Source organism: Pseudonaja textilis, chromosome 4 (genome assembly GCF_049901715.1).
Source record: "Pseudonaja textilis isolate UNSWEBS1 chromosome 4, rPseTex1.2, whole genome shotgun sequence".
Lineage (NCBI taxonomy): Eukaryota > Metazoa > Chordata > Lepidosauria > Squamata > Elapidae > Pseudonaja > Pseudonaja textilis.
The window spans coordinates 56,402,989-56,428,739 of record NC_141993.1 but is presented as its reverse complement, the minus strand read 5'-3'; the positions used below and the strand labels follow the sequence as shown (position 1 = coordinate 56,428,739).

The 25,751-nt window shown below is 38.7% G+C and overlaps 1 protein-coding gene across 2 annotated transcripts in view; it reads right to left on the bottom strand.

Moving 5' to 3' along the window:
- The window catches only part of RAB6B (RAB6B, member RAS oncogene family), a 36,237-nt gene extending 14,236 nt beyond the window's left edge, over positions 1–22,001 (bottom strand). The window contains exons 1-2 of one of the 2 annotated variants that reach the window (XM_026701410.2): positions 21,575–22,001; positions 5,635–5,693 (exon numbers count right to left, since the gene is read on the bottom strand). In XM_026701410.2, the coding sequence (XP_026557195.1) occupies positions 5,635–5,693; positions 21,575–21,644 (129 nt within the window). In that variant the 5' untranslated portion in view covers positions 21,645–22,001. Of the gene's footprint in view, positions 1–5,634; positions 5,694–20,982; positions 21,350–21,574 lie in introns of those variants that run through there. The other variant, XM_087933116.1, reaches the window with a different exon arrangement.
- Positions 22,002–25,751: the final 3,750 nt, after the last annotated feature.

Here is a 25,751-nt window from a genome sequence, read left to right as displayed (position 1 = left end):
ATTGCAAAAGCAGGCCATCATCTTCTGAAAGTCCTTGAAAAAATAAATACAGAAAAAAGTATATTATTAAAAAAACAGTAATAAATTCAAGACTCCTTCTCTTTTAGGATAATGATATATCTTCATGACACAAAGTTCACCCTGCTGTTGAGGTTAAGTACCTCCTTGTTGGTTCTAATTTTATACAAAATGTTACAGAACCTTACAAACTAAATTAAAAGGAATGTTATATCTAAAGAACATGCATTTTTTTGTATCCATAGGTCCTTCCATTGAGACAATACTAATAATTTAGAATATCAAAAATCCAGTGTTGAAATTTCTATATCTTTATTTCTGAATAACAGTAATTCTTGCATAAACCTGTATTCTGTATTCTTAATATTTCCATTTTCTTCTCTGAACAAGGATAAAATGCATATTTTAACATTGTTTGAGCTAATAAAACACATGTTTACTTCCTAAAGATTGTCCACTAAAATTGTTGGTTCTTTGGGCAATGTTACTACTGTCTTTTCATGTGGCCATATTCTTTCTGCTGTCCATAGATATGTATTTTAAATTTTTTGCTAAAACATTGGGATACAATACCAGTGCTGCATTAATTTCAAAATATTTTTTCCAACTCTACTAGAAATATAGTGTGTGTGTGTACGCGCGCGTTCTTATGTATAATTCCATTTATCTTCAATATTTATATCAAGTTTCATTCTTGTAATTGTTTTACAGCATTGGTATACATTTCAGAGGGTCCTTGATAATATACATTTTTAGACACTACCGTTTTAGGATATCCCTCTCATTTACTTCAAGATGAGTTCCATTAGGTCACACCTGGATCTCCACTCACGCATAAATTGTTTCAACCCCATCCCCAGTTCCTGCTATTTCAAGTAATCTCTTTGGAATGGAAAAAAATGCAGTTACTTTTCCTTGGTCAAGCTGGGAAAACCTACGTTACCCAGAAATTAAGAACATTAACTACAAACCAAAACACTCACAGCAATCTTATTGCAATGCTTGATGAGTGCATGGATTCATCATATATTGTATACCAGATGCTCATAGTAAAAGCAAGAGAGAAAAATCTTTCTGCATTCTAGGAATATTGTCTTGCTTTTGTTTATGGAACATGCATGCTGCATTAAATGGAGCAGTATGACAATTCTTGTGTGAAATCCCTGCCACATGAGATCAATGTCAAAATCAGTTTGAAGCCAGAGCTGTTTGAAAGCATCACTTAGGAATTCCCCCACCACCACCCACTTAAGATAGGAGGAATGGACTTTTTCACGCACAAAGTTTAAAGCAGCTCTTTTTTCAATTGGGTTCTAATACACAATGTGCTTTTGGGTTGCAATGGCTGTTATTTGCCAGGAGACTCATTCAAATTGTAGATGACTCCCTTGTATTTTCTTTCACATTAATTCATTTATATCACCCATATTTCAGGGCAAGATGAAGATTTCACAAGCAATAGGTGATTTAAAATATGTTTAACACAAGCCATATTACACATCAAATGAAGAATGAAGATTTAATCTCCAGACATAAATATTTTCAAGTGAAAAACAAGGAAAACCAAGAGTTTGCATTGCTTTTGCAGAAGAGAAGGAAATAGTATTTTGGAAATATTATTTAAATTAAATCCCCAAGAACAATATATTATGCAAAAATTGGTCATTTTCTAGTCAACAGCAAGAGAATCATGGTGGGATTCAAATTTTTTTACTACGGGTTCTGTGGGCGTGGCTTGGTGGGAGTGGCAGGGGAAGGATACTGCAAAATCCCCATTCCCTCCCCACCCCAATACCCTGCTTTCCAGCTCAGTTCCCCTGTGCAGGGCAACAAAAGAAGACCCAGCCAATCAGCTGGAACTCAGGAGGCAGAGAATAGATGGCGGCGAGGCCAGTCAGAGGTAGTATTTGCAGGTTCTCCGAACAACTCAAAATTTCTGCTACTGGTTCTCCAGAGCTGGTCAGAACCTGCTGAATACCACATCTGAAGAGAACCAATACAGCAGAAACAAGTTAGGAACCTGTAGTCACTTTAGAGGCTTCTTGGCTGGTATGAGAAATAGCAGTGCTGGTGGACAACAAGTTCTGAGAGGTAGCAACATCTGTAAAGCATTTTGTAAAGTGGGGCCATGAGCTAAACCAGGGGTCGCCAACCTTTGGACCTCAGGGACCACCAAACTCATAATTTTAAATCCCAGGGACCATTAACCGGTTCTGTGGGGTGGCCCAATTTGTAGGTGTGGTTTGGTGGTCATGTGACTGGCTGGGCATGGCTTATATGTAAATATTATAAATATATATATATAAATATTGGATATTTTTTTTTATTAAAAAAGAGCAACTTTTACCCAGAATCAGGCAAAGCAGGCAGGCAGATTGAGTTGCTCACAGAATCACATTCAGTGATCTATCTATCTGCTATTGGATAGCTCAGTCTCTCAAATTTGCTTGCCGTGAGTCTGCATTGAGTCTGCAATAATAGAACCTTCAGTCCTAAGGGAGCTTTGGCTGTACTTAAAAGCAGAGCCGAAGATCTAAAGACTAGCTAGAAAGCAAGACATCCAACCATTTCCTGCTTCCTAGCTAATCTAAATCTCCCAACACAGCAGAACAGATTACGGTCAGAAAAAGGAAAAATAGCAATTTAGCAGGCAAGTTTGCCAGGTAAAGAGTGAGTGGGCGGGGAGGGTTCTCGCGGGGCATGTGGCTGGCGCAGCCTTGTGTTTCTGCACAGCCTGGATTAATTGCTTTGGGGGGGGTGCTATGGGGGTGAGATTTCTCTGCAGCCTACCAAAATTTTCTCACGGCCCATCAGTGGTCTGTGGCCCACCGGTTGGGGACCGCTGAGCTAAACAATATTTCCCTCAACCCTTGATTTTCATATGTGCTGTTCCTGATAGCTTTCCTCACCCAGTTTCAGTTTAGCTGCTTCATGCATCTGCTTTATTTGCAAGATGTAGAAATTAAATGCAATTAGATGTGATTTTTTTTCTGAATACAGATGAACCTGCTTTCATTTCTGCATATCAGAACTGATGCCATTTTGTCTGCAGACCATGAAAATGGCAAGGCTAAAATCATATATCACAAATCAAAAAGTTGTCCCACCTTATAGTCTAAATCAGGATGACAATGCTAACTGTGTTGTGCTGTTATACTAATTTCTTAGCCATTAAGGGAAGCAAGTTTTATGATCAGAATAACACATTTTTCCCTAGAACACATGACTTCCTCCTCTGCGATGAAAAGCCACAGAAGGAGAAAGAATAAGGACAAAGGCACATAACAAAAGAACCCAGTCAAAAGATTAGTTGTATCTCTACACATCCGTGAGAAAACCTAACACAATGAAACATAGAGTGTAGCAAGCCCAGGAGTATATCACATCAGGTGTATTGTACTTGGTGGATATATGAAAATTACAACATGTCCATTATATGCAGTTTTTAAATTTTGTAATAAGGAATAGTCACTCTGACGTTACAACCCTTGAACATGCTACCTCTGTTTTGCATGTTATAAAATATTCCAAGTTCATTTATCAAATCTGATTATGAAAATGTATGCTAAAATCTATGCAACTTTAGTTTACAATGTAGCCTGATCTATACTGCTTTTAAACAAGTTCAGTAACACAATACATTTTTACAAATTCTTTTCATGATCAAATTCAAGTAGCCAGAAAGAAATGTGAAAAATATTGTGAGAAAAGATGCGACTCTGCAAAGCCCTGCAAAGCTATTCTGGAAATTGAAGTAGGGTTTAACAAGAAAATCAATCTACTAAGTTCACTCAAGCAATGCTCCTGCGATGCATTTTAAATTGCCTGACAAAAGGTGAAAGGGGAGTTTGTTTACCACATTAAATTGCCACCATGATTGAGTCAGGTGGCTCTCTAAACCTAGGATGGCAGAGGAAATCATAGCTGAAGGCCAACAGGCTTGTTGAAACCTGTTTCAAATTGTAAACTGTGAACACATGGTCATAGAAAGAGTCTTCCTAACTAGAAGCTATGGACTGGCTCTGTAGTTTAAGGGAAAATGATTAGCACAGCAGTTGGTTAACATATAAGGCACAATTAGAACTGCTTTTCTCACCCCTTCTGATTTCTTACTCTTGGATTAGAGGAACTTTTGCTTATTTTTGATTTTCAGTGCTTTTAATTTAGAGAGGCTACTTACCATTCAATAGAAGCCTTATCTATAGCAGGAAGTACCACTGGTTTATAGCATATTAACTTCTAAGAAACCATTATTTGCTATAACCTCTAACAATCTCCAGGGAAGAGGAAGTAATTAAAAGACAGAAGTGTATTGAACATGACTAACACCAATAACTGGCATTCTGGGCAAGACACGTCAGCTAGTTTGAGCAACACTAAACAATTAATTAGTTATCTTTTAACTTCCATAATGTTCCTGACCTTCAAATCTGCTTCAATTTGCTTGGATCCCTCCAATACACTGCGGGTTGGGTGTCACAGAACACTGTAATTATCCAATCAGAACCAACATGGTTTGTGTGTGGCCTTCAAACACAACTGAATTTTAATATGTTTTTAAAGACTTCCTTATGAGCCTCTAAAGCAAGGGTGTTATACACATGTTGTCACGTGACATATTGGGACGTTTTCCCCCTTTGCTAAACTGGGGGTGGGCATGGCCTAAACTGGGGGTGGTGCATGGTGCATCTGGCCTGAGGGCCATGAATTTGACACCCCTGCTCCATCGCAAGAAAATTGCTGGAACCCAATAAGACCCAGCATCATAGGTATGTGTGTATACTGATAATGTTCAGTTATATTTATTTTCTCAATGTACTTTTCCTATGGACTTAGAACTGGCTGTAGCATACTCTCCAATTTATCCAGGCATAAAAGAATGAATATGCGAAAATAAACATGAAACTGAATCCAGGTTAGATGAAGCTATAACGGGGAGAAGGGTTTGGACATTTTGGGGAATACGCTATTTTGACGGAGCTGTAATTCTCCATTAAGTTATACAGTTGTACCCTAAGGGTTGTCCAGGGTCCATCATTGATGCTGGTTGGCTGCATATTATTAGTGGCAAGAGTGGTCTTTTAAAAGCTCTGATTGAAGAAAGCAGATTAGCTTTGGTAACTCATATACTTGTTTATTGAAAGGTTGGCCTACTGCGATGAACTTTTTATTTGAAGATGATTAGGAAATTTCAGGCTTCATATGGTTAATAATAATAAACAAAAGACAAAAAAAGTCTGGATAGTGGACTAGCAGTACCTGGAGACAGCAGAAGAGAAGAGAAAGAACTGGAGAAGATAACAAAATACAAAGACCTGCAAATAGAAATAGAACTACTGTAGCAAAAGAAAGCAAAGGTAGTACCAAAAGTAATAGGTGCCTTGGTGCAATTCCAAAACAACTGGAGCGTTACTTGAATACCATCGACACTGACAAAATCACCACTAGTCAATTGCAAAAGGCAGTTAATGTTACTTGGAACAAATGAAATTAGAAAAATAAACATTCTTCTTACATCAATCCAAGCTTTCACGCCCACAATCTATTATCCCAAAAATATTCATCTTCATTTGCATACCTGATTGAAAATAAATGATTAAAAATAAAACAGCTAACCTGATATGTGTTGTCAAAACTGTCATACATGAATCTTGTGATCAGGGATGTCTTCCCAACTGTAAAGGAAAACAATAATTAGAGATTGAATAGTAGCCATGAATGTTGAGAGATCAGTCACAATCCTGTATATCCCATTCAACCCATAAGTAGGTACTGTAATTTAGAAGCATAATTCTTATTCAAATCAGATGTGAAAATGAGGGTGCCTAAATTTATTTTCTATTTTTGAAAATTATTCACAAATGATCTGAGGATCAAAGAGAAAAAAATAACATTAAACATTATTGAAAAACATTCAACAAGGTTCCTCAAACCTGTAACTGTAAAGGATGACGAGAACAGCCTGCATATACAGACATTCCTAAGAACTGCATATTTTAGTCACAGTGAAATGGTTGCCAAAACAGTAGATAAAGGCCACCCACCTTTCCTTTTGAAATAGCCACCTTATTCCATCAATTGGCAGGTTCAACATAGTAAACAGGAAATGTTTTAAGCAAATATCCATTCTCTTTAAACCCACAGAATTCAAATACCTAAGTATATACTTGATCATTTTATAATATGTAAAGCACATCAAAATATGCAGGAATTTTAAACGTCTAAGGTAGTTTAAGTTCAAGAAATTGAAACTTTAGTAAAATTATTTTATGTTACTCCATCATAAATTGGGAAAAAATTAGAACCAACATAAAGAGTGGTATGAGAAGGAAAATAAGATGATAAAAAACAAGATTAAATTTTGTTTTATCATGTAACTTGACTGACTCAAAAATGATTTAGTTTTCTCCTCTGTTATCTCCTCAAGAAACTCAAAGTGACATTTTAATTCTCTAGATACTGATGTCACAGGTATATTTTTCATAACATCTTATTTTATGGACAGATTCTAATAATTACAGGCATTTTCCAACAAGACAAGTCATAACAATATCTATAGGATGATCTGTAGTTTACTTTATTACTATAAGTTATTTTGTTAAAGTAATTCTTAGAAATTTGTCTTCGTTGCATTCAAAGTCATTTTTTAGGGAATTAAAAATCTATCTAAGCAGAAGAAATGTTGAATCAAAGGCAGTTTACTGATCTTGCATTTAGTAAGGGAGACATCACAAGATTAGAGCTGGTGTGTGTAATTCTGAGAAAACATGGAACATAAGATTTAAACCAAAAACATTTAAATGCCAGATATATGACTGATCTGAAGCTCTGCAAGTTACCATTATGCCATATCTCAGGCCTATACCATACACTTCACTCAGGGGTGGGATTCAAATTTTTAAACAACCGGTTCTGTGGGTGTGGCTTAGTTGGTGGGCATGGCTTGGTGGTCATGTGACTGGGTGGACATGGCTTGGTGGTCATGTTATTGGCTGGGCGTGGCCAACTCAATGTCACTCACATCGAGACATGCATTTCCTCGCCTGGCTTTTCATGACTGTGGGGATGCTGCAACAGTCGTAAGTGTGAAAAATGGTCATAAGTCACTTTTTTCAGTGCCATTGTAACTTTGAATGGTCACTCCACACAAGCAAAGTACCAGCAAAGGAGGGAAAAATAACTCCAGACGTTCCTGAGACAGGAAGTCTAATCCTGTAAAGAATGTAATAAGGGTTAACAGAGAGGCAGTTTCTATAAGCAACACCAGAATGTTTCCTTCCTGCCTTCCTTACAGGATTAGGCCAGTAATTTCTTCTAACAACCAGTTCTCCAAACTGCTTAGAATGTTAACAACTGGTTCTAGCAAATAGGTGCGAACTGGTAGAATCCCACCCCTGACTTCACTTTCATCTTCTCTGGATGTGCTGGTATTTTCTAAAGAAAATCTGGTTCTTGGTGACCAGTATATTGTAGGCATATTATTGAACCACTGCTTACCCTACAGGACTGCAAAATTAGATATTCATCTTATTGGGCAATACTGATTTCTTTATCTAGATTCCTGACGGAGGGCCCTAAATCATACAAAACTGAAAATCAGATATAATTGGTTTCAGACACTATGGATTTAAATTTCTAGCCTTTATACCTTTAAGAAAATGATTTAATGTTTTCGGTGTGCTTCAGTGTGGTCATTGATATAAGGAATAAGAAGCATACAGAGTCTACAGAGCAATGAGCTATGAAAATCTGGAAACAAAAAGCTACCCAATCAGAGAAACTCTAAGCAAACTACAGTGGTATATTTTTTTTTCTTAGCTAAGTTTTTCATTTTGGAAGTAGCAGTTATATTGAAAAGTTTCTATTATTTAACAGAAAATCTAAAACCGCTCCCCCTTTAGCATATATAGTACTGATAAAATACACTGTTGGGTTTAATGTATTGATTTATTAATAATTTTTGCATAATATTATAGGATGATTGTGCTGTTTACCATTTAGAGCCATCCACATTAAAATATATACATTTTATAAATAAACAAATCCTTAGTCCCATCAGAGAACTGAGACAATAAAAAGTGTTAAGAAATTGGCCCCAATCTTCAATTCTTTATTCAGTAATCTAGTAGGGTATTACTTATATTTTTTGTGGAATCCTTGGTGGTCTCTGACCTGGACTGATTGCTTGCAGATGTTTCATTATTTAACTCAGTAATATAATTAGTGCTATAGTTATGTCAGCTTTGGAAATCATTTTCTTACTAGTCAACCAGTACAGGGGCTATGATGGTTAGACTGAAAAAAATAAAAATAAAGTACCATTTCCATCACACAAATACAAGTTATTTTATTATCAAGGCAGATGTTATTACTCTGTCAAAAACGGCTACTGCATTATTCTCATTACATTTGATAAAGTTGCATTCTTTGCAGTTTCAAAGTTTCCAGCATTTGTTTAGTTTTAAGATAGGTGAGTGACTTGTTTCTCACTAGGCAATTAATTACCTTTCCATAGCCTGCAGCTTCCTATGCTAACTCAAGAGAAGACATGATGGGGTCTGATCTATCTTTCTCGTGACATGCTTCCAAACGTAAAGCGCATCTCAAAAAAAAAAAAAAAATCAACCTTTCTACACACAACAATGAAAAAAAATCAGCACTTCTGATTATGCTAATTAAATGCATAAAAAGGAAAACATTTTAACTCAACCTTGGTTTAACACCATCTCCCCCCTAGGAGACATTGGTTAATTAAGAAACTTTACAGAACCATTTATCAAGAGCCTTAATTAAGTATGCTAATTCCCTCTGTTGTGCCTGCTGTAAAGATAGGAGTTCTCTTTAGGTTTAATGAGCATCCTATGCTGAGGGCACACCAGCAGGAGTGCAACAGCAAGGATCTTTATTAGCTGGAATTTTTTCACACATTTCCATTCCATCAAAACTCCTGTTGGAAAAAAGAGGAAAATATCAGATTTTGCTTCAATACTACATTCAGTGAATAAGGCTTAACGTCAGCTAATTTAGCATCACAGCATTCTAGAGGTATATGATTCGCTTGTGGAAAAGAAGATAATTATTGTTTATAGGAATGATACAACCATGTAGCACTTATTTTAAAAAAACAAAAGTATGGCAAGATGGGGAAATACAGCAGAGTGGTTTTCCTTTAATGGAAAAGGAGAGAATAAACAATATTGCCTCCAGCAGCCATTGCTATGGATGCCAGAGTCAATTTCATTTTAACACCAACAGGGACAACAGGAGGAATGATTCCTTGTACGATTGACTATTGTCTTGTCTGTTTCCATACTTCTAAAACAGGGGTGTCCTAGAGAGGTTCTAAAAAGATGGAATTTCTCTGGATACTCATTTAAGAATTTTTGACTCACTTTTTTATTTTTATAAATAAGACAGCAAACATATCTAATACTTCTTTTCTCATATTTTCTTCATAAGAATACTCTTGTGAAATGGGTTGGGCTAAGACAGAGTCACAAGCACTCATCCTGCTTACATATCTAAGGCAGGATTAGAACTCTAGCCTGGTGCCTCAACTACTACACCAAACTAAGTTACTACTTAGTCTCCTTTTTATGTTTGCCACCATCTGCCATTGTAAAGAGATGAAAAACAGGATGGAGGTATCTTACTGCTCCTCCTTTCATGATGTGATAGTCTTCTAGATTCCTTCAGAGTAGCTAGGACTTCTTCAATTATTGCAACAAGACTGATTGAATTCTTGTCATCTTTTATCTTTATTTTTACTGATTTTATTGTAATTCTTAGTTGTGAATGGGTCAAAGTTGTTCAGAGTCAGGTGGCATATTAATTATTATTAATAATCATTATTAATTATTGATTTAGCCTCATGTATCACCAGTGCATAATAATTGATAATTATGCACTGGTGATACATGAGACTAAATCAATACTCCAAGAGAGAAGCTGGCTAAGTTGGTCATGTTGTCTAAACACAGCCACTGAATCTTCAATACCTACAACAGCCAACAGTTTTGTGGCATTTAAAATAAGAAAGATCCTTCATTCTAGCACATGAGTTATAAGATAAAGTTCCTAAGAGTATCAGATAAAGTTCCTAAGAGTTGCAAAGAGTATCATCTTCAAATGGGGGTAGAGGTTCTTATCCTTGTTAAAGAATAGGTATTTGCAGACAAAGTGTGAGTCATGGTCTGGTTGGGCCAGGTAGTAGAAAATGAGAAGTTAGTTGTTTGTTGCCCCTTGTGGCCTACAATTCTGCTTTTTCTTACCTTTTGTAGGTTCTTGTTAGTATGAAGTGGTTTACAATGCAAACCACTTCAAGTTGAATGCAAACTCTATGTTAAAAGTATAAAATAATATTTAGTTAAATAGTAATGTTAAGATGCAAAAGGAAAACAAAAAGAAATAATATCCATTCATATAGGGAAGTCTTGAGGTGCCAGTCTTGAGGTGCTAGAGGAATATCACTATTTGTCTGTCTTCTTGATCACCATGAAAGCCATTTTGGAAAACCAGCCCCATTCTCTCAAAATTCCATGCATGTCTTAAAGGTTGCTTGTCTCTGCCCTACATTGCAACTACTTTCTCCAACTTAACATATTGTTATTTCATATCCTTGCTGCAAGGCAAAAGCATGTCCAGGTATTTTTTTAAATAAAAGTTTATCTTCTATTAATATTATTTTGCCTAACCCAATCACATTTATTTTGTCTAAGAACTTTATATAGGAATACTGGCATTGCATACTGCATCCCTTACACTCATATGGCACACATTCAGCACAGGATCCATGCACAGAATCCAAGAAAAAGACAAATATTCAGCTAACAATTTCTTTAACACTTGCATCCACCAATCCAGTTCTTCAAAGTCCAGTCAGTCAAAAGAAAAGGTGAGACCTGCTTTATACATGCATTGCCTGAAAAACTGATGAACAGTTACTCAGCAAACCCTAAAGAGGCAGGCTATTTGTATTCCAGGCACATGCACCAGCCAGAACTCACGCAAGAACACCAGAATCTTTCAAAAACTCACAAGAGGTTTTCTCTCTTAAGAATCTTTTATGAAAAGTGAAATAGATGCACAATGAAACAAGAGGAAAAAATTCAGTTCCAAGGGAAACCTAACTATGCAACAGTTTCTTATCATACATCAGTTTATAGAGATTTGGAGATCTGATTAAAATCTAGCATATCTGGAACTCCAGACGAGAATTTAGTATACTGCAACCAACCCAGATGTTTTATTCACAGGCAGGTGTACCCATGATTAATTTAAATAAGCCATTTTGGGGGCTTCATGGGATACACTAAATTATTGACTAGCAACATGATCTAAGTTCAGTCAACACACAGGACTAAAATGGGTTAACTTCTTTATTATTCAGTGTGTCATGCAAGCAGGGACAGAGAGAATTGCCACTTTACTGCTCTTCTTGGGAAGATATCGAAGATAGGGAAAGAAAAAGAACAATTTTTATCCATTAGCCAGGCAGCCTAGCCAAATCAATACTAGATCAAAGGTGTCTAGCACAAAACTGTCTCAGCAATTCATCATGGAGGTCACAGGCCTCTGACATTATCACTGGAACGCAGGAAAAATCTGTCCTGACTGAGCTACACTGACTAGAGGAGAAAAAAAGATATTGTGACTTTGAACAAATAACTGTTTTATAGTTTGTCTAGAGACAACTGTCTGCTTGTGATAGGCTGCTGATTTTGAACAAAGCACTACTCTTCTTCATCACATATTTAAATAGTAAAAATTTACAACAGGCTCTAGTATTCTCTGCAGCCGTGGAAATGGGGCTAATGGTTAGGCGCCTCTAAATAAAAGATACCAGCATACATGCCATTTTTGCAAATCTGCAAATCAAACAAAGCATTAACTCTTACAGCAATTTTAGATGAAATGATTGGGGACTGTCCAACTTTTTTTTTTTTCGAGCTCAAATTCCATTTGAAATGTATGACAATGGATATTCCAAGTTTCCAATTTCCTGTTGGCAGGAACTAATGCCAATCTCTGCCTTGGAGGTTGTTTGTTGTCTTTTCCCACAAGCCATTAAGCTGCTTCAACGCCCCAGGGTCCTTACACAGGCTTTTATGATGATGTTGAACTAGCCACCTAGATTTCTGGAGGTTTATATTACAAACACAAACATGAAATGAAGAAACAAGGGCGGGGATAGGTGATGGGTACCACTGATTTTGATTCCTCCTTCTTGGTCAGATGCTGCTGATTAGCACATTCTGAGTTCCTGTACAGTGAGAAAAAGCCTTGGGCCATTGCAATATTGTCTTTGAATATTTCTGACATTTCAGCTCAATGCAGGAAGGGAGAGAATGGAATGGCCAGGAACAAAGATGTGATACTTGGTGTACCCTTTACATACTCATCAGTTCTATAAATGTTCCAAATTCAAAATTATTATTTGGATGGAAAAGCATAAGGTATCAAGTATCTTGATAGCACCATTGAAGGATATTTATATGCAACTAAGAGAGATACTTCCAATTTATATTCATAACTACAAAGCAGCATATTTCTCCCATTAGAAGTCCTTGGGATCTTTTACTGTTCCAGAAAGCATTCTAATTTTTTATCTCTGTGGTTGTGCTGGTCTGAAAATATTGTTCTGAGTTCACCTGAGAACTTATATTAAAACATTAAAGCATAAAGCAGACGACACTTAACTATCCCCTTCTCAATGCATATGCTACAAAGCTTTTGGAGTCAACAGTCCAAATGAGAGTTCATAATCAGAAGTTCGACAAGATGAGCATGATTTGAGACTTGCAAAAAACATAACTTGTTCAAAATAGGATGCCATTCATCAAGGATTATTTTCATGATTTAAAGATGCTCTTAAATGTTAAATTTATTTATTTAAATTGAAATATTTTTTTATTATACTGCCTGAAATAGTTTTATATAGCTATATTGTTTCATTTACTGATTGATCTTGTAAAGTGCTCTGCAAATCCCTTGGTGCCCAAAGAATTTAATATTAAATTATTACATTAATTTGTGTATTATTCAGAGCATACACATGTAAGAAGAAATAACAAAAAATGTTACAGAAGTTCATAAAAGTGATAAAATACAGAGCAAGACCATTAGGATGATATGCTTAGTATCTTTTGGTAACAAATGGTTTTCCCATGTCATACCTAGAAGTCCTACCAATTAATTCTGTGGTCCTTTAACCTGAAGATGTGCACCATTAACAGGTTTTTTATGCATCTACACTTGCAGCTTGATTTCTCAGAAAAGTCTCTCAGAAAAGTACATGGAAAAGGGAGTATCCAGGTGAGCTTTCTCCAATTTAGCAACCTCCAGAAATTGTGGGCAATGTCAAGTTGGGGGGAAGTGTTTTAAACATCTGTCCCGAACATCTCTCTTCTATTTAGAAACCTTCAATGTGATTCTTTCCAATAAAAAAACAATTTCTGCTATATTTAATTTCTAATATATTTAATATTCTGCTTTTTGTAATTTAATTGAATTTTATTTATTTTTATACTATGGAACTACCATCTCTGACCTGCTCTCCTGCAGCTTTATTGCACTAAAATGCATATCATTTCCCAGCCAGGAACCCCAATTGCAGGGAAGATAAAGAAGGCTAAATGTTTCCCCGCTGCAGAACGGGAACATTTATCTGTGTGTAGGCCTGTCCATGTTGAGAGAGATTAATATCAAGAGAAGAATCTTTCAAGAACATTCACTATCACCATTACTATTTGTTATTGCTCTGGCAGCAACATCTGCCTATTAACATCATCCACCCTATCCCCAAGTTTAGTTTAGTATTGTCATTGCATCTCGTACAATGAAACCAAACACCATCTTCAGTGTCCTTGGGAAGGACTCAATCAGTGGATAAAAATGCCAAATCTGCTCTAAACATCTGGCTTAGTGTATGACCCACCATAATTGCTTTGGTTGGTCACACAGTTAGCCAGATGTTTAGAGAGGTACCATGGTTAGAGGTACCATCATGGGATGTAAGCTGTTCCAAGTAAACTTGTTTTTTTGCTTTTGACTGATGGAGAATTTGTCAGTGCTGATGGTGTTCAAGTGGTGCTCCTGAAGTTTTGGGATTGCACCCAAGGTGCCTATTATTATTGATATTATATTTGCTTTATTTTTCTACTGTCATTCTACTTCCACTTTCAAGTCTTTATATTTTGCGATTTTCTCCATCTTTTTTCTCTTTTGTTCTGGTTATGTTGGTTCATTGCACAGTCAGCCAGATGTTCACATTGGATTTTATTATCATTATATTATTTATTTTATTATTAATACTGTTGCTTTAGGAAACAGCAAAACCAAAATGGAACATCTACACTTTTGTCTTAAGCATTGAGTTCCAAAGATTATAAGGAACAGGGAAATAGAAGATCCAGTCAGGAAGAAGAAAAGAATTTGTGCAGTATGTGAATGCATGAATGAAAGAGTTAAACCATAAACTGACTATTGAGAAAGCAGCAGATGACAAGAGCTATGAAGGGAAACACAGAACTCATGAGAGATAAGCAGTGGTACTGCCAAATGTCCTGATGCATAATTAAAGCCCATCCTGATGTCTTATGGAGTGGAAACCACTCTTCCCATGTCTGCTCTCTCAATTAGTCATGCTTGGGCAGCAAAAGCATCTGTCATGATAAACAGGGCTCCTGGGATGGGAAGGTTATTCCGACACGCATTGGCAAGGGTGCAACAGCAAGCCATCCCATTTCTACGGCAGCACAGAATCTCGGGTGAAGAGCAGGCATCACTTCTGGCTGCTTACTCTGGCAGTTCCACAAGTAGCTGCTCTCCACGCAGTGGGCTGGAACAAATAACATTAAAGTATATGCCATTCATAGCAAACTGTACACCTTCTTCTCATCATACCAGCCAGCATTGCAGCCTCTTTAGCTGCACTTCAACTTCATCACAGTGGGAGAGAAATTCTTCCATTCACTTTGTGTAAACCACTGGCCTTTGGAAAAATGTGATCCTGACAGCAGGTACACAGATACAGAATGCTGCTATTCAGTTGCCAGGCAACAAGCGGTGAAGTGAGCAAGAAAGCGTTGAGAGGTCTGGGGGAGCCCTGCTGGTTGGTGATGAGCTTCAGGCCACTTCCCTGACATATGGGCAAAAACACCCAATTAATGTGCGATTCAGGCATGAAAATGCTCAGAGATAAATCTCACCCAGACTCAAATGGGACTCATTCGTATGCAAGAGAACAAGGCCTTACAACCCACTGCAATTCATTCACACTTATTAAGGAGAAAGATCTATTGAGCACCATAGGACTTTAAACAGTACAGAACACTTGTTTAGTTATCCTCTTGAAACTATTGAATAGGACTAAAAAACTGAACTAAATTCAGTTCAGGGAAGTGTGACTTTCTCAATTAATAACTTTGTCGAAACATTGTAAGATTGTAAGATTTGCCCAAGGGTGTGATAATGTTATCAAAGGGCTTCTTCAATCATGGAGACCAGGATGGGGAAGAGGTGAGAAGTCTTTATGTGGTAATCTGGAAAAAAAGAAAGGTACCCGGTTTCTCAGGCAAAACACTTCATGGTTGGGTATTAGAATGATCATTCTTTGGCTAGTACCGGAAAATATAAAGTGTAAAGGGGTTTTTTCTTATCAACAATAGGAAGTGGTTTGCTATTTCCACCATCCCCAGATGTTCTTTGAACTTTCCAACTTATCTATGACTATGAGATTTCCTGATGTATCCTCATCCAAGGACAGCCAGGTCTGACAATGCTTAATTTTTTTTTCAGATCAGCAAAGTTCACCATTTCCTGTGGACCACAATCAACAGTGATATTTGCTGAACTTTCAGTAAGCTTTCATGTATGGACTACAACTTTCAGAAATCCACACATCTTAAAGTTCACAAGGTTGAGAAATACTGCATTAATATCTATTGCTTTAACATTTGATTAAGTTTCAAAAATGATTAATATTAGCAATTCAGTTTTCCTTAAAAACTGAAAAGAATGATTTTTACTCCTTAAATTCATCCTGACAAGAAAAAAAGTTTAAACAAATTGATTTACTGAGCTTCCAAATGCATGATCTTCTAAACATACTTTATTTGCAACAACCCATTGAGCAAGATACCACTAAAAGCAAAATCTTAAAATGCATGAAAATTCAGTGATACCATTCAGAATCTGCACTACTCACATTATTATAAACAGAATGACAAACAGAAAAGAATCTTGTATGAATATAGCTGCTATATAGAAGTGTAAAAAACAAACAAAAACAACAGCATAGAAAAACTTGTTCTGCTTTGTCGCAAATCAGTTGGTTCAGTTCAAACCCAGGCCTACTGAAACAGGGAGTTTAAAGTAGCCTCATGTCTTTGCCTTGGAAGCTCATTCAAAACCGAAGTTTCTTAAATTTTCTTTAACAATTTCTGATAACCATTTACATTTGCCACCTAATATAGTACAAATAACTTTTTAGATGAATGGATGGCTTTTTAGATGGCTACCTAACTGAACAGTTCCTGATGATTTTTAAACATCTGGATGCTTGGATAAAGCTCTCAGCAAATCCTATATTGTTAGAGAAGATAATAAAGTTGGTAAAAGACACCAGGAAGTGACACCAGCCACCTATTTCAGCATTTCTACCAAGAAAACTATCCAGATATTTCCTTGTAGCCATCAGCACCTGAAGGTAACTTAAAGAAGACATTATGTTTTTAAGAGAGGATATAAGCCATCTATCTATTCAGACAAAGTGGATAAGAAAGAATAGTGGATAAGAAAGAATGCCAGATTTTTAAAGGGAAGTTTTTAAAATTATGAAGTTTAAAAAAATAATCCTTTCATCCATTGGTAATCTTATGTTAGAAATTAATGGTACTGACAAAAAAGAACACTTTCAATTCACTAAAACTTTCATTATTCCCAATGGCCACAAATAACGAGGCCACTATTTCTTTACTAATCCCATTTTTCAGCTATTTAACTATATTTTAGTTTGTAATTCACTTAATCACATCCTCTAACCTAACTGAATAGCTGTAATGTGTAGGCTCACACCATGGAGTCATGCAGGTTCTTCCAAGCCTGCTTTTGTCCAAGGGATGCAGTTTGGGTTTGTTTCTTTGTTTTGTTTTTGCCAATTTTGCCTAAGCCTATCATGCTATAGAAAAAGGAAACTAGGAATAATGCTCAAAAACAAAGAAGCACATTCTTTTATTGTATTATTTAACATTTTCCCTGATTCAGATTCAGAGCATGTATTGCTACACCACTGCAATTGTCTATCTGCCTTAAGAACTACAACAAAATTAAAAGGCCATCTCCTTCCACTTTTGGCCTCAGACAGCAATCCATGCCAACAACTTATTCCCCCTCCCCCACCATGGGTCAAGAATATACAGTTGACAAGGAAATCAAAGCATGACACAATCAGGAGAGTTGGAGAAGAACAGGAAATATACCAAAGCTATTAATTTAGGAATTTTGTCCCGAGGATAAAGAGGACTGGCAAACCCCGATAAAGGAAATATTTTTTGTTCAATATAAAGTCATATAATTATTTGAAATATAGCAGCCTATTTGATGCATGGGTGCAGGCAGCCAACCAAGGTCATCTGGCTTACCCTCTTCTGCTCTAGCACAATTTTGAATGTAACACTTTCAAAATGCAATTAACATTCCTTCTGTCTCTGAGTAAGGACAGCTCAAAGAATTTTGCTGCTCAAGGCAGAGTGACAAAGGCGACCTCAGTGTTCTGCAGATCAAGATGCATAATATCCAAGGAGAAGAAGAACCCAGTGCACCCTCCCTACCAGGCAGCAAATGCTTATAATTATGGTGGTAATAATGATCTTTCATGACACATTTTGTGACTGTACAAATTACCTTTCGTATAGTGTGATGGTTTGAGTAGATGCCACAAAATGCCTTCTAATGGGGCTGGCCCTGAAGGAAGGAGGTACTTGCTGATCCACACATCAGCAAAAGATAAATAAATAACCTCCTAATGTTTACATAGCCAATATAAGTACAATGAAACAGGATAGCCTCTTACTGTGATTAAACACTTCATATATCACCATTATTGTGTTCACTAGTGAGACAAATTCTTTTCCTAATTCTGGAATTAAAAAATGGAATGCAAAAATGCTTGATCAAACTGTGAAAAAAAAAGGATTAAGATGGTCCAAGATGTCCTGTTTTTTCAATCTTCTCCAATCTGGAGATCCTCCAAATTCTGGCATTTCAGCTCTCTGAATCGCCTACTATACTTGCATGAAAGTTGGAATAAACTTGGAAAATAGCCAAGACTGGACCATGGCTAGCATCATATTGTAGCCAGCACAACCAAGAGCTACATCAGATGGTAGATATGGACACATAGCTACATCAGATGGTAGCTGTGGACACTAGAGTCTAGTGTTTCTCCCTGTCTATGTTTCTACTGAAAGCTGTTGTGTTTAAAAATTATAGTTTGGCCTGAAGGTATGTGAGTCTGCTATATAACAGAAAGCAGCCCTTAAATACTATTCTTTCCATTTTCAACACACTGCCTTCAATGGCACTTAAGATGGCTGCTGCCTTTCACTAAGCCCATTATTGTGCTTTCAACAGCATCAGAAATTTGGCAAGGAAGAGGTCATCACACAGAAAAACAGAGGAAGTTCACCTGAGTAATTTTGTCCAGTCAGCTATTAAAAGCAATAAGGAACAGGCACAAAAACAATGTGACAGACTTGTTAAGATGATTAGTTAAAGAATCATTGAAAATGAAAGTAATGCTATAGAGCAGGGCTGTCAAATTCCTGGCCCACTGGCCGGATACATCACGTGCTGACCACGCCCATGTCTGGTTTAGCGTAGGGGAAAAAAGTCCTGATACATCATGTGATGCTGCCATGATATGAGTTTGACATCCCTGTTGTAGAGTACAGTTGCATTTCTCAGCACCCTGCACTCTCTAGCTCAGGTTTCCAAGTTGATTTGGAGCACAAGGAGTGTCAATGTGGCATCTGTCTCCAATTTCTTAAAACACTGTATATTTTGAAGGAATCATACTGGAATACTGGAGCAACTTGAATAGAAATGAGAAATCCTCAGAGTTTCTGTGGTCCAGATACCATTCAGGGAATTCCAGGCTATAGAAATTACTCTGGATATGGATTTGAAAGCACTGGAAACAGCTTCTGAAAATGAAATGTATTATTTATTAAAGCTTTCTTATGAAGAAAGGGGATCTCTGGTCTAAAATATAGGAGTGGCTTGGTTAACAGACTTGATGCAGCAGATGGGTGTTTCTGTGCTAAATTTTAAAAAGAAAGGTATATCCCAAGAGGATGGGACCATAGACTGACCTATTATATTGCCCATCAAAGTGATTATCTGTGCTTCCTCCCTTTTGTGTTTTTTAATTGTTATGATGTACATATTATCAAATGGATGCTCAATTTCAAGAAAGAAAAAATGATGGGTCTCAAGAGTCTTTGAAGTCATGTGCTCCATATTCCATATATGCAGAAGCTGGTTTGTGGTTTTTCAGCAGTGGGACAAGGAGGCGACATACTGGAGCCAGAGACAAAAGTAACAATAGGGCCATAATTCAAATTGCACAGATAGAAGGCTCCAGATTCAATCCCAGTACTCCTAAGTATTATTGAGGCTGGATAAACATGCATTAAATATCTGCCAGATCAACAGTACCAGACCAGATGCACCAATGGTCTAAATCAGAAGCTAGAACTGCATTGCACTAAGTCATAGTTTGATTGTTAAATCACAACTGGTTGTGTTCAGCCACATTAGGCAATAAACCATGACTTACTGACCTCAATGACTTTAGCCAAGCACATCAAATCACAGGTTTATTTGTTCAACATTTGCCTAAAATGTGTTTAGAATTTGTCAGTGTGGTTTGCAAAGCTAGCCAAGATAGTTACATTGTACTTTAATTTGTTCAAACTAAGATTTAATGCAGGTATGTATAAGTTACAGTTATGCAAACAATACAGCCTAAGGCTAAGCCAGATGTAGAAATCCAGCCATTATAACAGCCTAAGGTTATTTTATGGCCCTCAGGCCATATCCAGCCCTTTGGCTGTCAGAGTCCAGCATGGATAGATGGCCTCCATTTTGAAGATGACTCCTACTTTTCCCTCAATTTATATATGAGTGTGCCAGTATGCCCACACAACTTCACAGCCCTATTAGTTCAGGCCTACACAACAGTCCCTTGAGAAAATTAACTGCCAAGCACTGCATTATAAGCAGCTTTCCATTTCTTCTATAGGCTCTTGACAGGTCTTCTCTGGAGCATCCTATTGGAAAACAGGATGCAGATGTCTTCATGGTCCAGTCTAGCTAGGCTGTACTTTCACTCCCTTTACACAATACATGCAACAAGAACCAGCTCAGAGAGAGGGCTTGCCAGGATCTGCCCAGCTGGGAGGTTCCTTGAGGGCCTTCAAACCTAACCCATGTTCAGCCCTGTAGGCTGCAACAGCTGTCCTTTCCCCTTCCGCTGCGAAGTAGACTCCGCAGACAGATGCAATAGGAGGAAAGGTTTCTGGCCTCTCTCCCTCCTTTCAAAGCCAACGAGGGATGGCGGTGGGGGGTTAAGCGCGGGGTAGGCCTGAGGCGGAACGCCCGGAGCTCTCCTCCCTCGCGGCGGAGACAACCCAGGAAGTTCTCTATCTGGTCGTAGACGGGGAAGGCGGGGGGGTGAGACTTGGCCAGCGGGTAGGGTGTGTCCTCCCTCCCGTATCTTGCTTCCTGCTTTATTTGCGCAAACCTTTCCCAAAGGAGCAGCAGCCGGTTAGAAGAGCGGGGAGGATGGTGGGGAGAGCAGGAAACCACCTGGTTACAATGCTACCTGGGAGGTAGAAAACCCGAGAACCACCCGAAAGGCGAAAATAAAAAATAAAATAAAAAAAAATCTAAAGCGTCTACCTGCACCCGTCGCCGCCCCCGTGTCTTTTGCAGGAGATCACAGGGTTTCTCCATTAATGGCAGGTTTGCCTATTAGCCATCGCCCCCGGATAGTTCCCACAAAGCCAGACGGGGAGGCTGCCTGTTCCCAAAGACGAAGCTACAGCGGACCGGTGGGAACCCACACCCAGGCTTCTCTTTTCCCGTTTCTCCTTGGCGCGCTGCCTTGGCGAACAGCCCGGCCTCCAACTCCCCGGATGCTCTTTCCCAGGCAGAAGCGACGTTGCAGCCCACCCGCCAGCCCAGAGAAAGGGGCGAAGCGGCGCCCCAGCGACGGGCGAGTTGCCGCAATAGAGCCGGCCAGGACCTGGCTCGTCTTCCCCAGCCTGAAAGGAGAGCCGTCGAGTACAGCGCGCAAGGCTTGAGCAGCAGCCGCCCGACTCATCCAGCCCGTCCCTGTCGCCGCGCACGCAGCAGCCGAGGCTTTCCAGGCACCTGCCGCAGCAAGCCGGGGGCACCGGGCGCCAACGCTCCCTTCGCCGCGGCTACTTTGCAGGAGGCGAGCCGGATGGGGAGCGGGAGAGAAGGCGAGAAAGCGTGCCCGGCCACTTACCGCTTTGCTCCCCTAGGAAGACCAGTTTGAATTTTCTAAGCGGGTTCCCGAAATCGCCTCCCGCAGTCATGATGCGCCTGGCTCGGCAGAGGGCTGCGCCGGGAGGAAAGCGAGGGCAGGGCGGGGAGAAGCAGCGTCTGCAGACTGGCTCCTTTGCTCAGGGCGACCCTAGCGCTCCCCTGCCCTGGCCACCAGCAGAGGGAGGCTCCGTCCTCGGTGTTCTACAGGGGAGCCGCCAGAGCCGGGCACAGCCTGCGGTTGACGGGCAAGGACGCGAGTCCGCACCGGAGGAGGGCTGCGGGAGATGCTGGAGCGAGCGCGCTGCTCTCGGCCGCCGCTGCTGCTCCTGGATGCCGCCTGCCACCCGCTCGCCCCCTCCCCAGTCCGCGGCGCCTGCGCTCTGGCCCTATCCCGGCCAGCCTGATGTCATGCTGGAGCGCCAACAGTCCAATGCAGTGCTGCAGGAGAGGGGTGTGCTTGTGCATATCCTGGCCAGCCTGATGTCACGCTGGAGCGCCAACAGTCCAATGCAGTGCTGCAGGAGAGGGGTGTGCTTGTGCATACACGGGCCCGGATTGCTGGAGGGGCTCGCGGGTCTCTGTGATCCTGAGGAGAGGGTATTCCTAACCCCCGAAGGAGTTGGCTGCACCTCCCGAAGGAACAGAGGCCTAACAGCTTTTCCGCCTCTCATTCATACCCATCTGTCGTCCCTTCCCTCCCCATCTAACCGGCACCTGATGGGAGTAAGCAGGCGCGACAGAAGCCACAAGTGTGTCTCTTGAGTAGGAAAAGACAGACGAGTTGGCTGGTTGATGATGAAATTTTCTCAGCACTAAATAATCCTGAATTATAATTCTTTTCTGGTGGTTTTAGCAACACCAGTTACTAATGGAGATTTTTATCTATCTATCTCTATCTATCTATCTATCTATCTATCTATCTATCTATCTATCTATCTATCTATCTATATCTATCTATCTATCTATCTATCTATCTATCTATCATCTTTTTTTCTATCCATCCATCCATCCATCTCTTAACAGAGATGGGTAAAGAGGTATACTGGTAACATGCCACAAGTCTGGCATTGCCTGGCTGTATTTGTTGGGTGTGGCAACAGAAATTAGGGGCAGTGAACAGATGAGACAGATGAGCAAAAAGTGTGAGTGTTAGTGACCTATGGATTAGGAAGTAATCCTTATTAAATTCATGCATGAGTATGCATATTTTATACTTGTTCAATGATATAAAATCCTTTCATATTTTTGCAGTCAAATAACATGAAATAATATTTCTGTGTTCCTAATGACAGCCAGTTTGGTATAGTGGTTAAGGCACCAAGCTAGAAGCCAGAAGAATTCCTGGTTTCTAGCCTGGTGCCTTAAATTCTAGTCACACTGTAGGAACAAAGCCAACAAATGACCTTGGTCCAATCACTCAATCTCAACCCTAGGAAGTAGGCAATGGCAAACCACTTCTAAAAACTCTTGTCAAGAAAACTGCAGGGACTTATCTGTGAAACAACACTTATTCAAAGTCATTGCCTTCCCCCAAAAATTCTAACATAAATTGGGCAGCATTTTGCATTTTAATCGTCTAAACTAATTGAATAATGGAGTTGGAAGGGACTTGGAATTCTAATCCAACCCCCTGCTCAAGCATTCCAGACAAATGGCTGTCCAATCTCTTCTTAAAAACTTCCCGTGATGGAGCACACACAACATCTGAAGGCAAGCTATTCCACTGGTTTATTGTTCTCACCGTCAGGAAATTTCTCCTTAGTTCTAAATACCTGCTTTTTTAAACCTGATTCACTAGAGAATTGTATCAGGTGTAAAAAGTCTTATTTTAACATTGGTGGATATATGCAACGATGGATTCAAATAATCTGAACACAGAGTCTCATTGAAACCAGTCAAACGGCAGTAAACTTGTAGCTATATAAAAAAAGGTCAGAGATTAGCTCACTTAAGCTTGCTTCAGTGAGTTAATGGTGGTAACCAGAAGAAACCATTCAGGTCAAGCATGAACTGCGAATGATGAAAGTGTGGAGGCAAAAATATTGAGGGAACGATCAGTGGCACTAAACTTTGCACTCTTCTACTTACTTGCATTAGAATACTAGCTACTGAACTTCATAAGACTTCTGAGTAGTTATGATTGGGGTTATATTAACTTACACTGGATCCAACTAATGGATAAGGAGGTGTTTAGTCTTGATTGTATTTAAGCTGAAAAATAAAGTAGTTGCTACAAAAGTGAAGATAAGGATCATAATATCCTTTCGTATCCTTTTAAAAAAGATACCTTGAGCCTAAAGTCTCTTATTAAAAAAAGATTTCATAAGGCAGGGTAAAAACATTGATTACTTACATATATGAGATTTTTGTTGATTTGGTGAAGTCCTTAGAAAAGTTTGGTTTTTCACCCACTCCAATATGCATCAATACAGTGTTCCTGTTTATGAGAAAATCTGTACATATTTATTTGGTGGCTCGGAATCAAACCAGGAGCCCTTTAAAAAACATGAAAGCAGGAGAGAAATAAGTGAGAATGATCTTTGAGCCACACACACATCTTTTCCCACTTCAGTTACTTATCAATTGAAGTTAGTTCAACCAGGAAAATGGAATGTGGTGAAGAAAAGTATCAGTCTGATTGTTTCAAATAATCATATCCTGACTGGGATCAGCTCCATGTGTTAAGTAGGGCAATTGCTTTAAAAGGCCAGCCCCAAATCTGTGAGAGCTGGGTTTTTTTTTTCATTATATCACAATGAATGTGTATGTATGTGTGCATGTCTGTCCATGAAATTAATCCTAAATTAAAAGTGCAAGTCACAACAATAATAGCATGTAATTGATTTCAGATGATCTTGAAAAAGCTAAGCCTGGTTAGAGCTGGTTATTATGTGTGTGGAAGACTACCAGACAATCTCAGGGGTAGAGAATACACAGATATATTTTTAAAAAAAATCTCTGAAGAAGGTAGAGAAGAAACCACTTTCATATGATTGCCAAGAAAACAATCCAGTCATATCCATACAGTCACCAGGAGTTTGACTTGAAGAAAATGATACTTTTAAGTGTAATGCTCACGGAGTCCAGTTTTGGGCTATCTGAAAGTACTATTCATAATGATATAAGGTTCCCAGACATATAACAAATCTTACCTGCAGTGAACAGGTGTGAGACATTTCTGTAGTTTTTGCAGTTGAATTAAATCTCGGGTGCCTTGGACTTGGTCTAGTAGTCTACCAATATTGAATGACTTTCTGTCAGTCCTTGGCTGCTTATAATGTAAATGGGCTATGTGTAGTCTGAGGACTGACCAGACCAACTTGTAATGTATCCACACTCAGAACCTCACATGCCCTGGGTGATGGCATTTCTGTTGCAGGAATATCTCCTTTTCCAGCACTCCAAGTTCAATTTCTTGCTGCTGTAAATGAAAATAAACAAATATTTGAATTCTCATTGTTCACTCAGTTTCAGTTTCTTGTTGAATTGATACATTGCCTTTTTACAATTTACTTTGGCCCTCTTTCTACTCTTCTATTTTTCATCACCTACACATAGTGCTGCACTTGACAATATCTGATTGATTTGCCTTTCTTTTCTCTTCTGATAAATAACTTCCCTAGCCAAATGTTGAAACTACATGTTTTAGAGATCTTGAAAGGATTTTTGTTTGATATGGCTTTTCCCCAATTAGAACAACAGCAACAAAGGACAAAGTAGCTGAAAGGATCTTTTTTCTCCCAAGGTCATAAAAATCATAGAATGCAAGCTGCCCATTTAGGTCACAAGATCAGAACCATCAGTGCAATTATTGTCCCAGAACAGGACTTTTTGAAGTGGTGAACTATTTTTAGCATCTAAAGTGAACAATACCCAGACATGTTAGTAGGAATTTTGATACGGCAGTTCTGCATTAAAAATACTGTCCTCTTCTCCCAAAGTAAGTTGCAGAAAAAAGGAAATGCTAAATTATAATTTAACTACAACCTGTCATGGATGGGCTACTTGGAAAATGAACTGTCTAGCTGTTGATGAATTCTAATCCCTATCAGCCCCAGGCAGAATTGCCAATAAAGGTACACATTTTTCTAGTTTAAAATTATTTGGAGGCATTAGAATATGTGAGAGAACAGGACTTTGAAATGGGTTATTCTGGA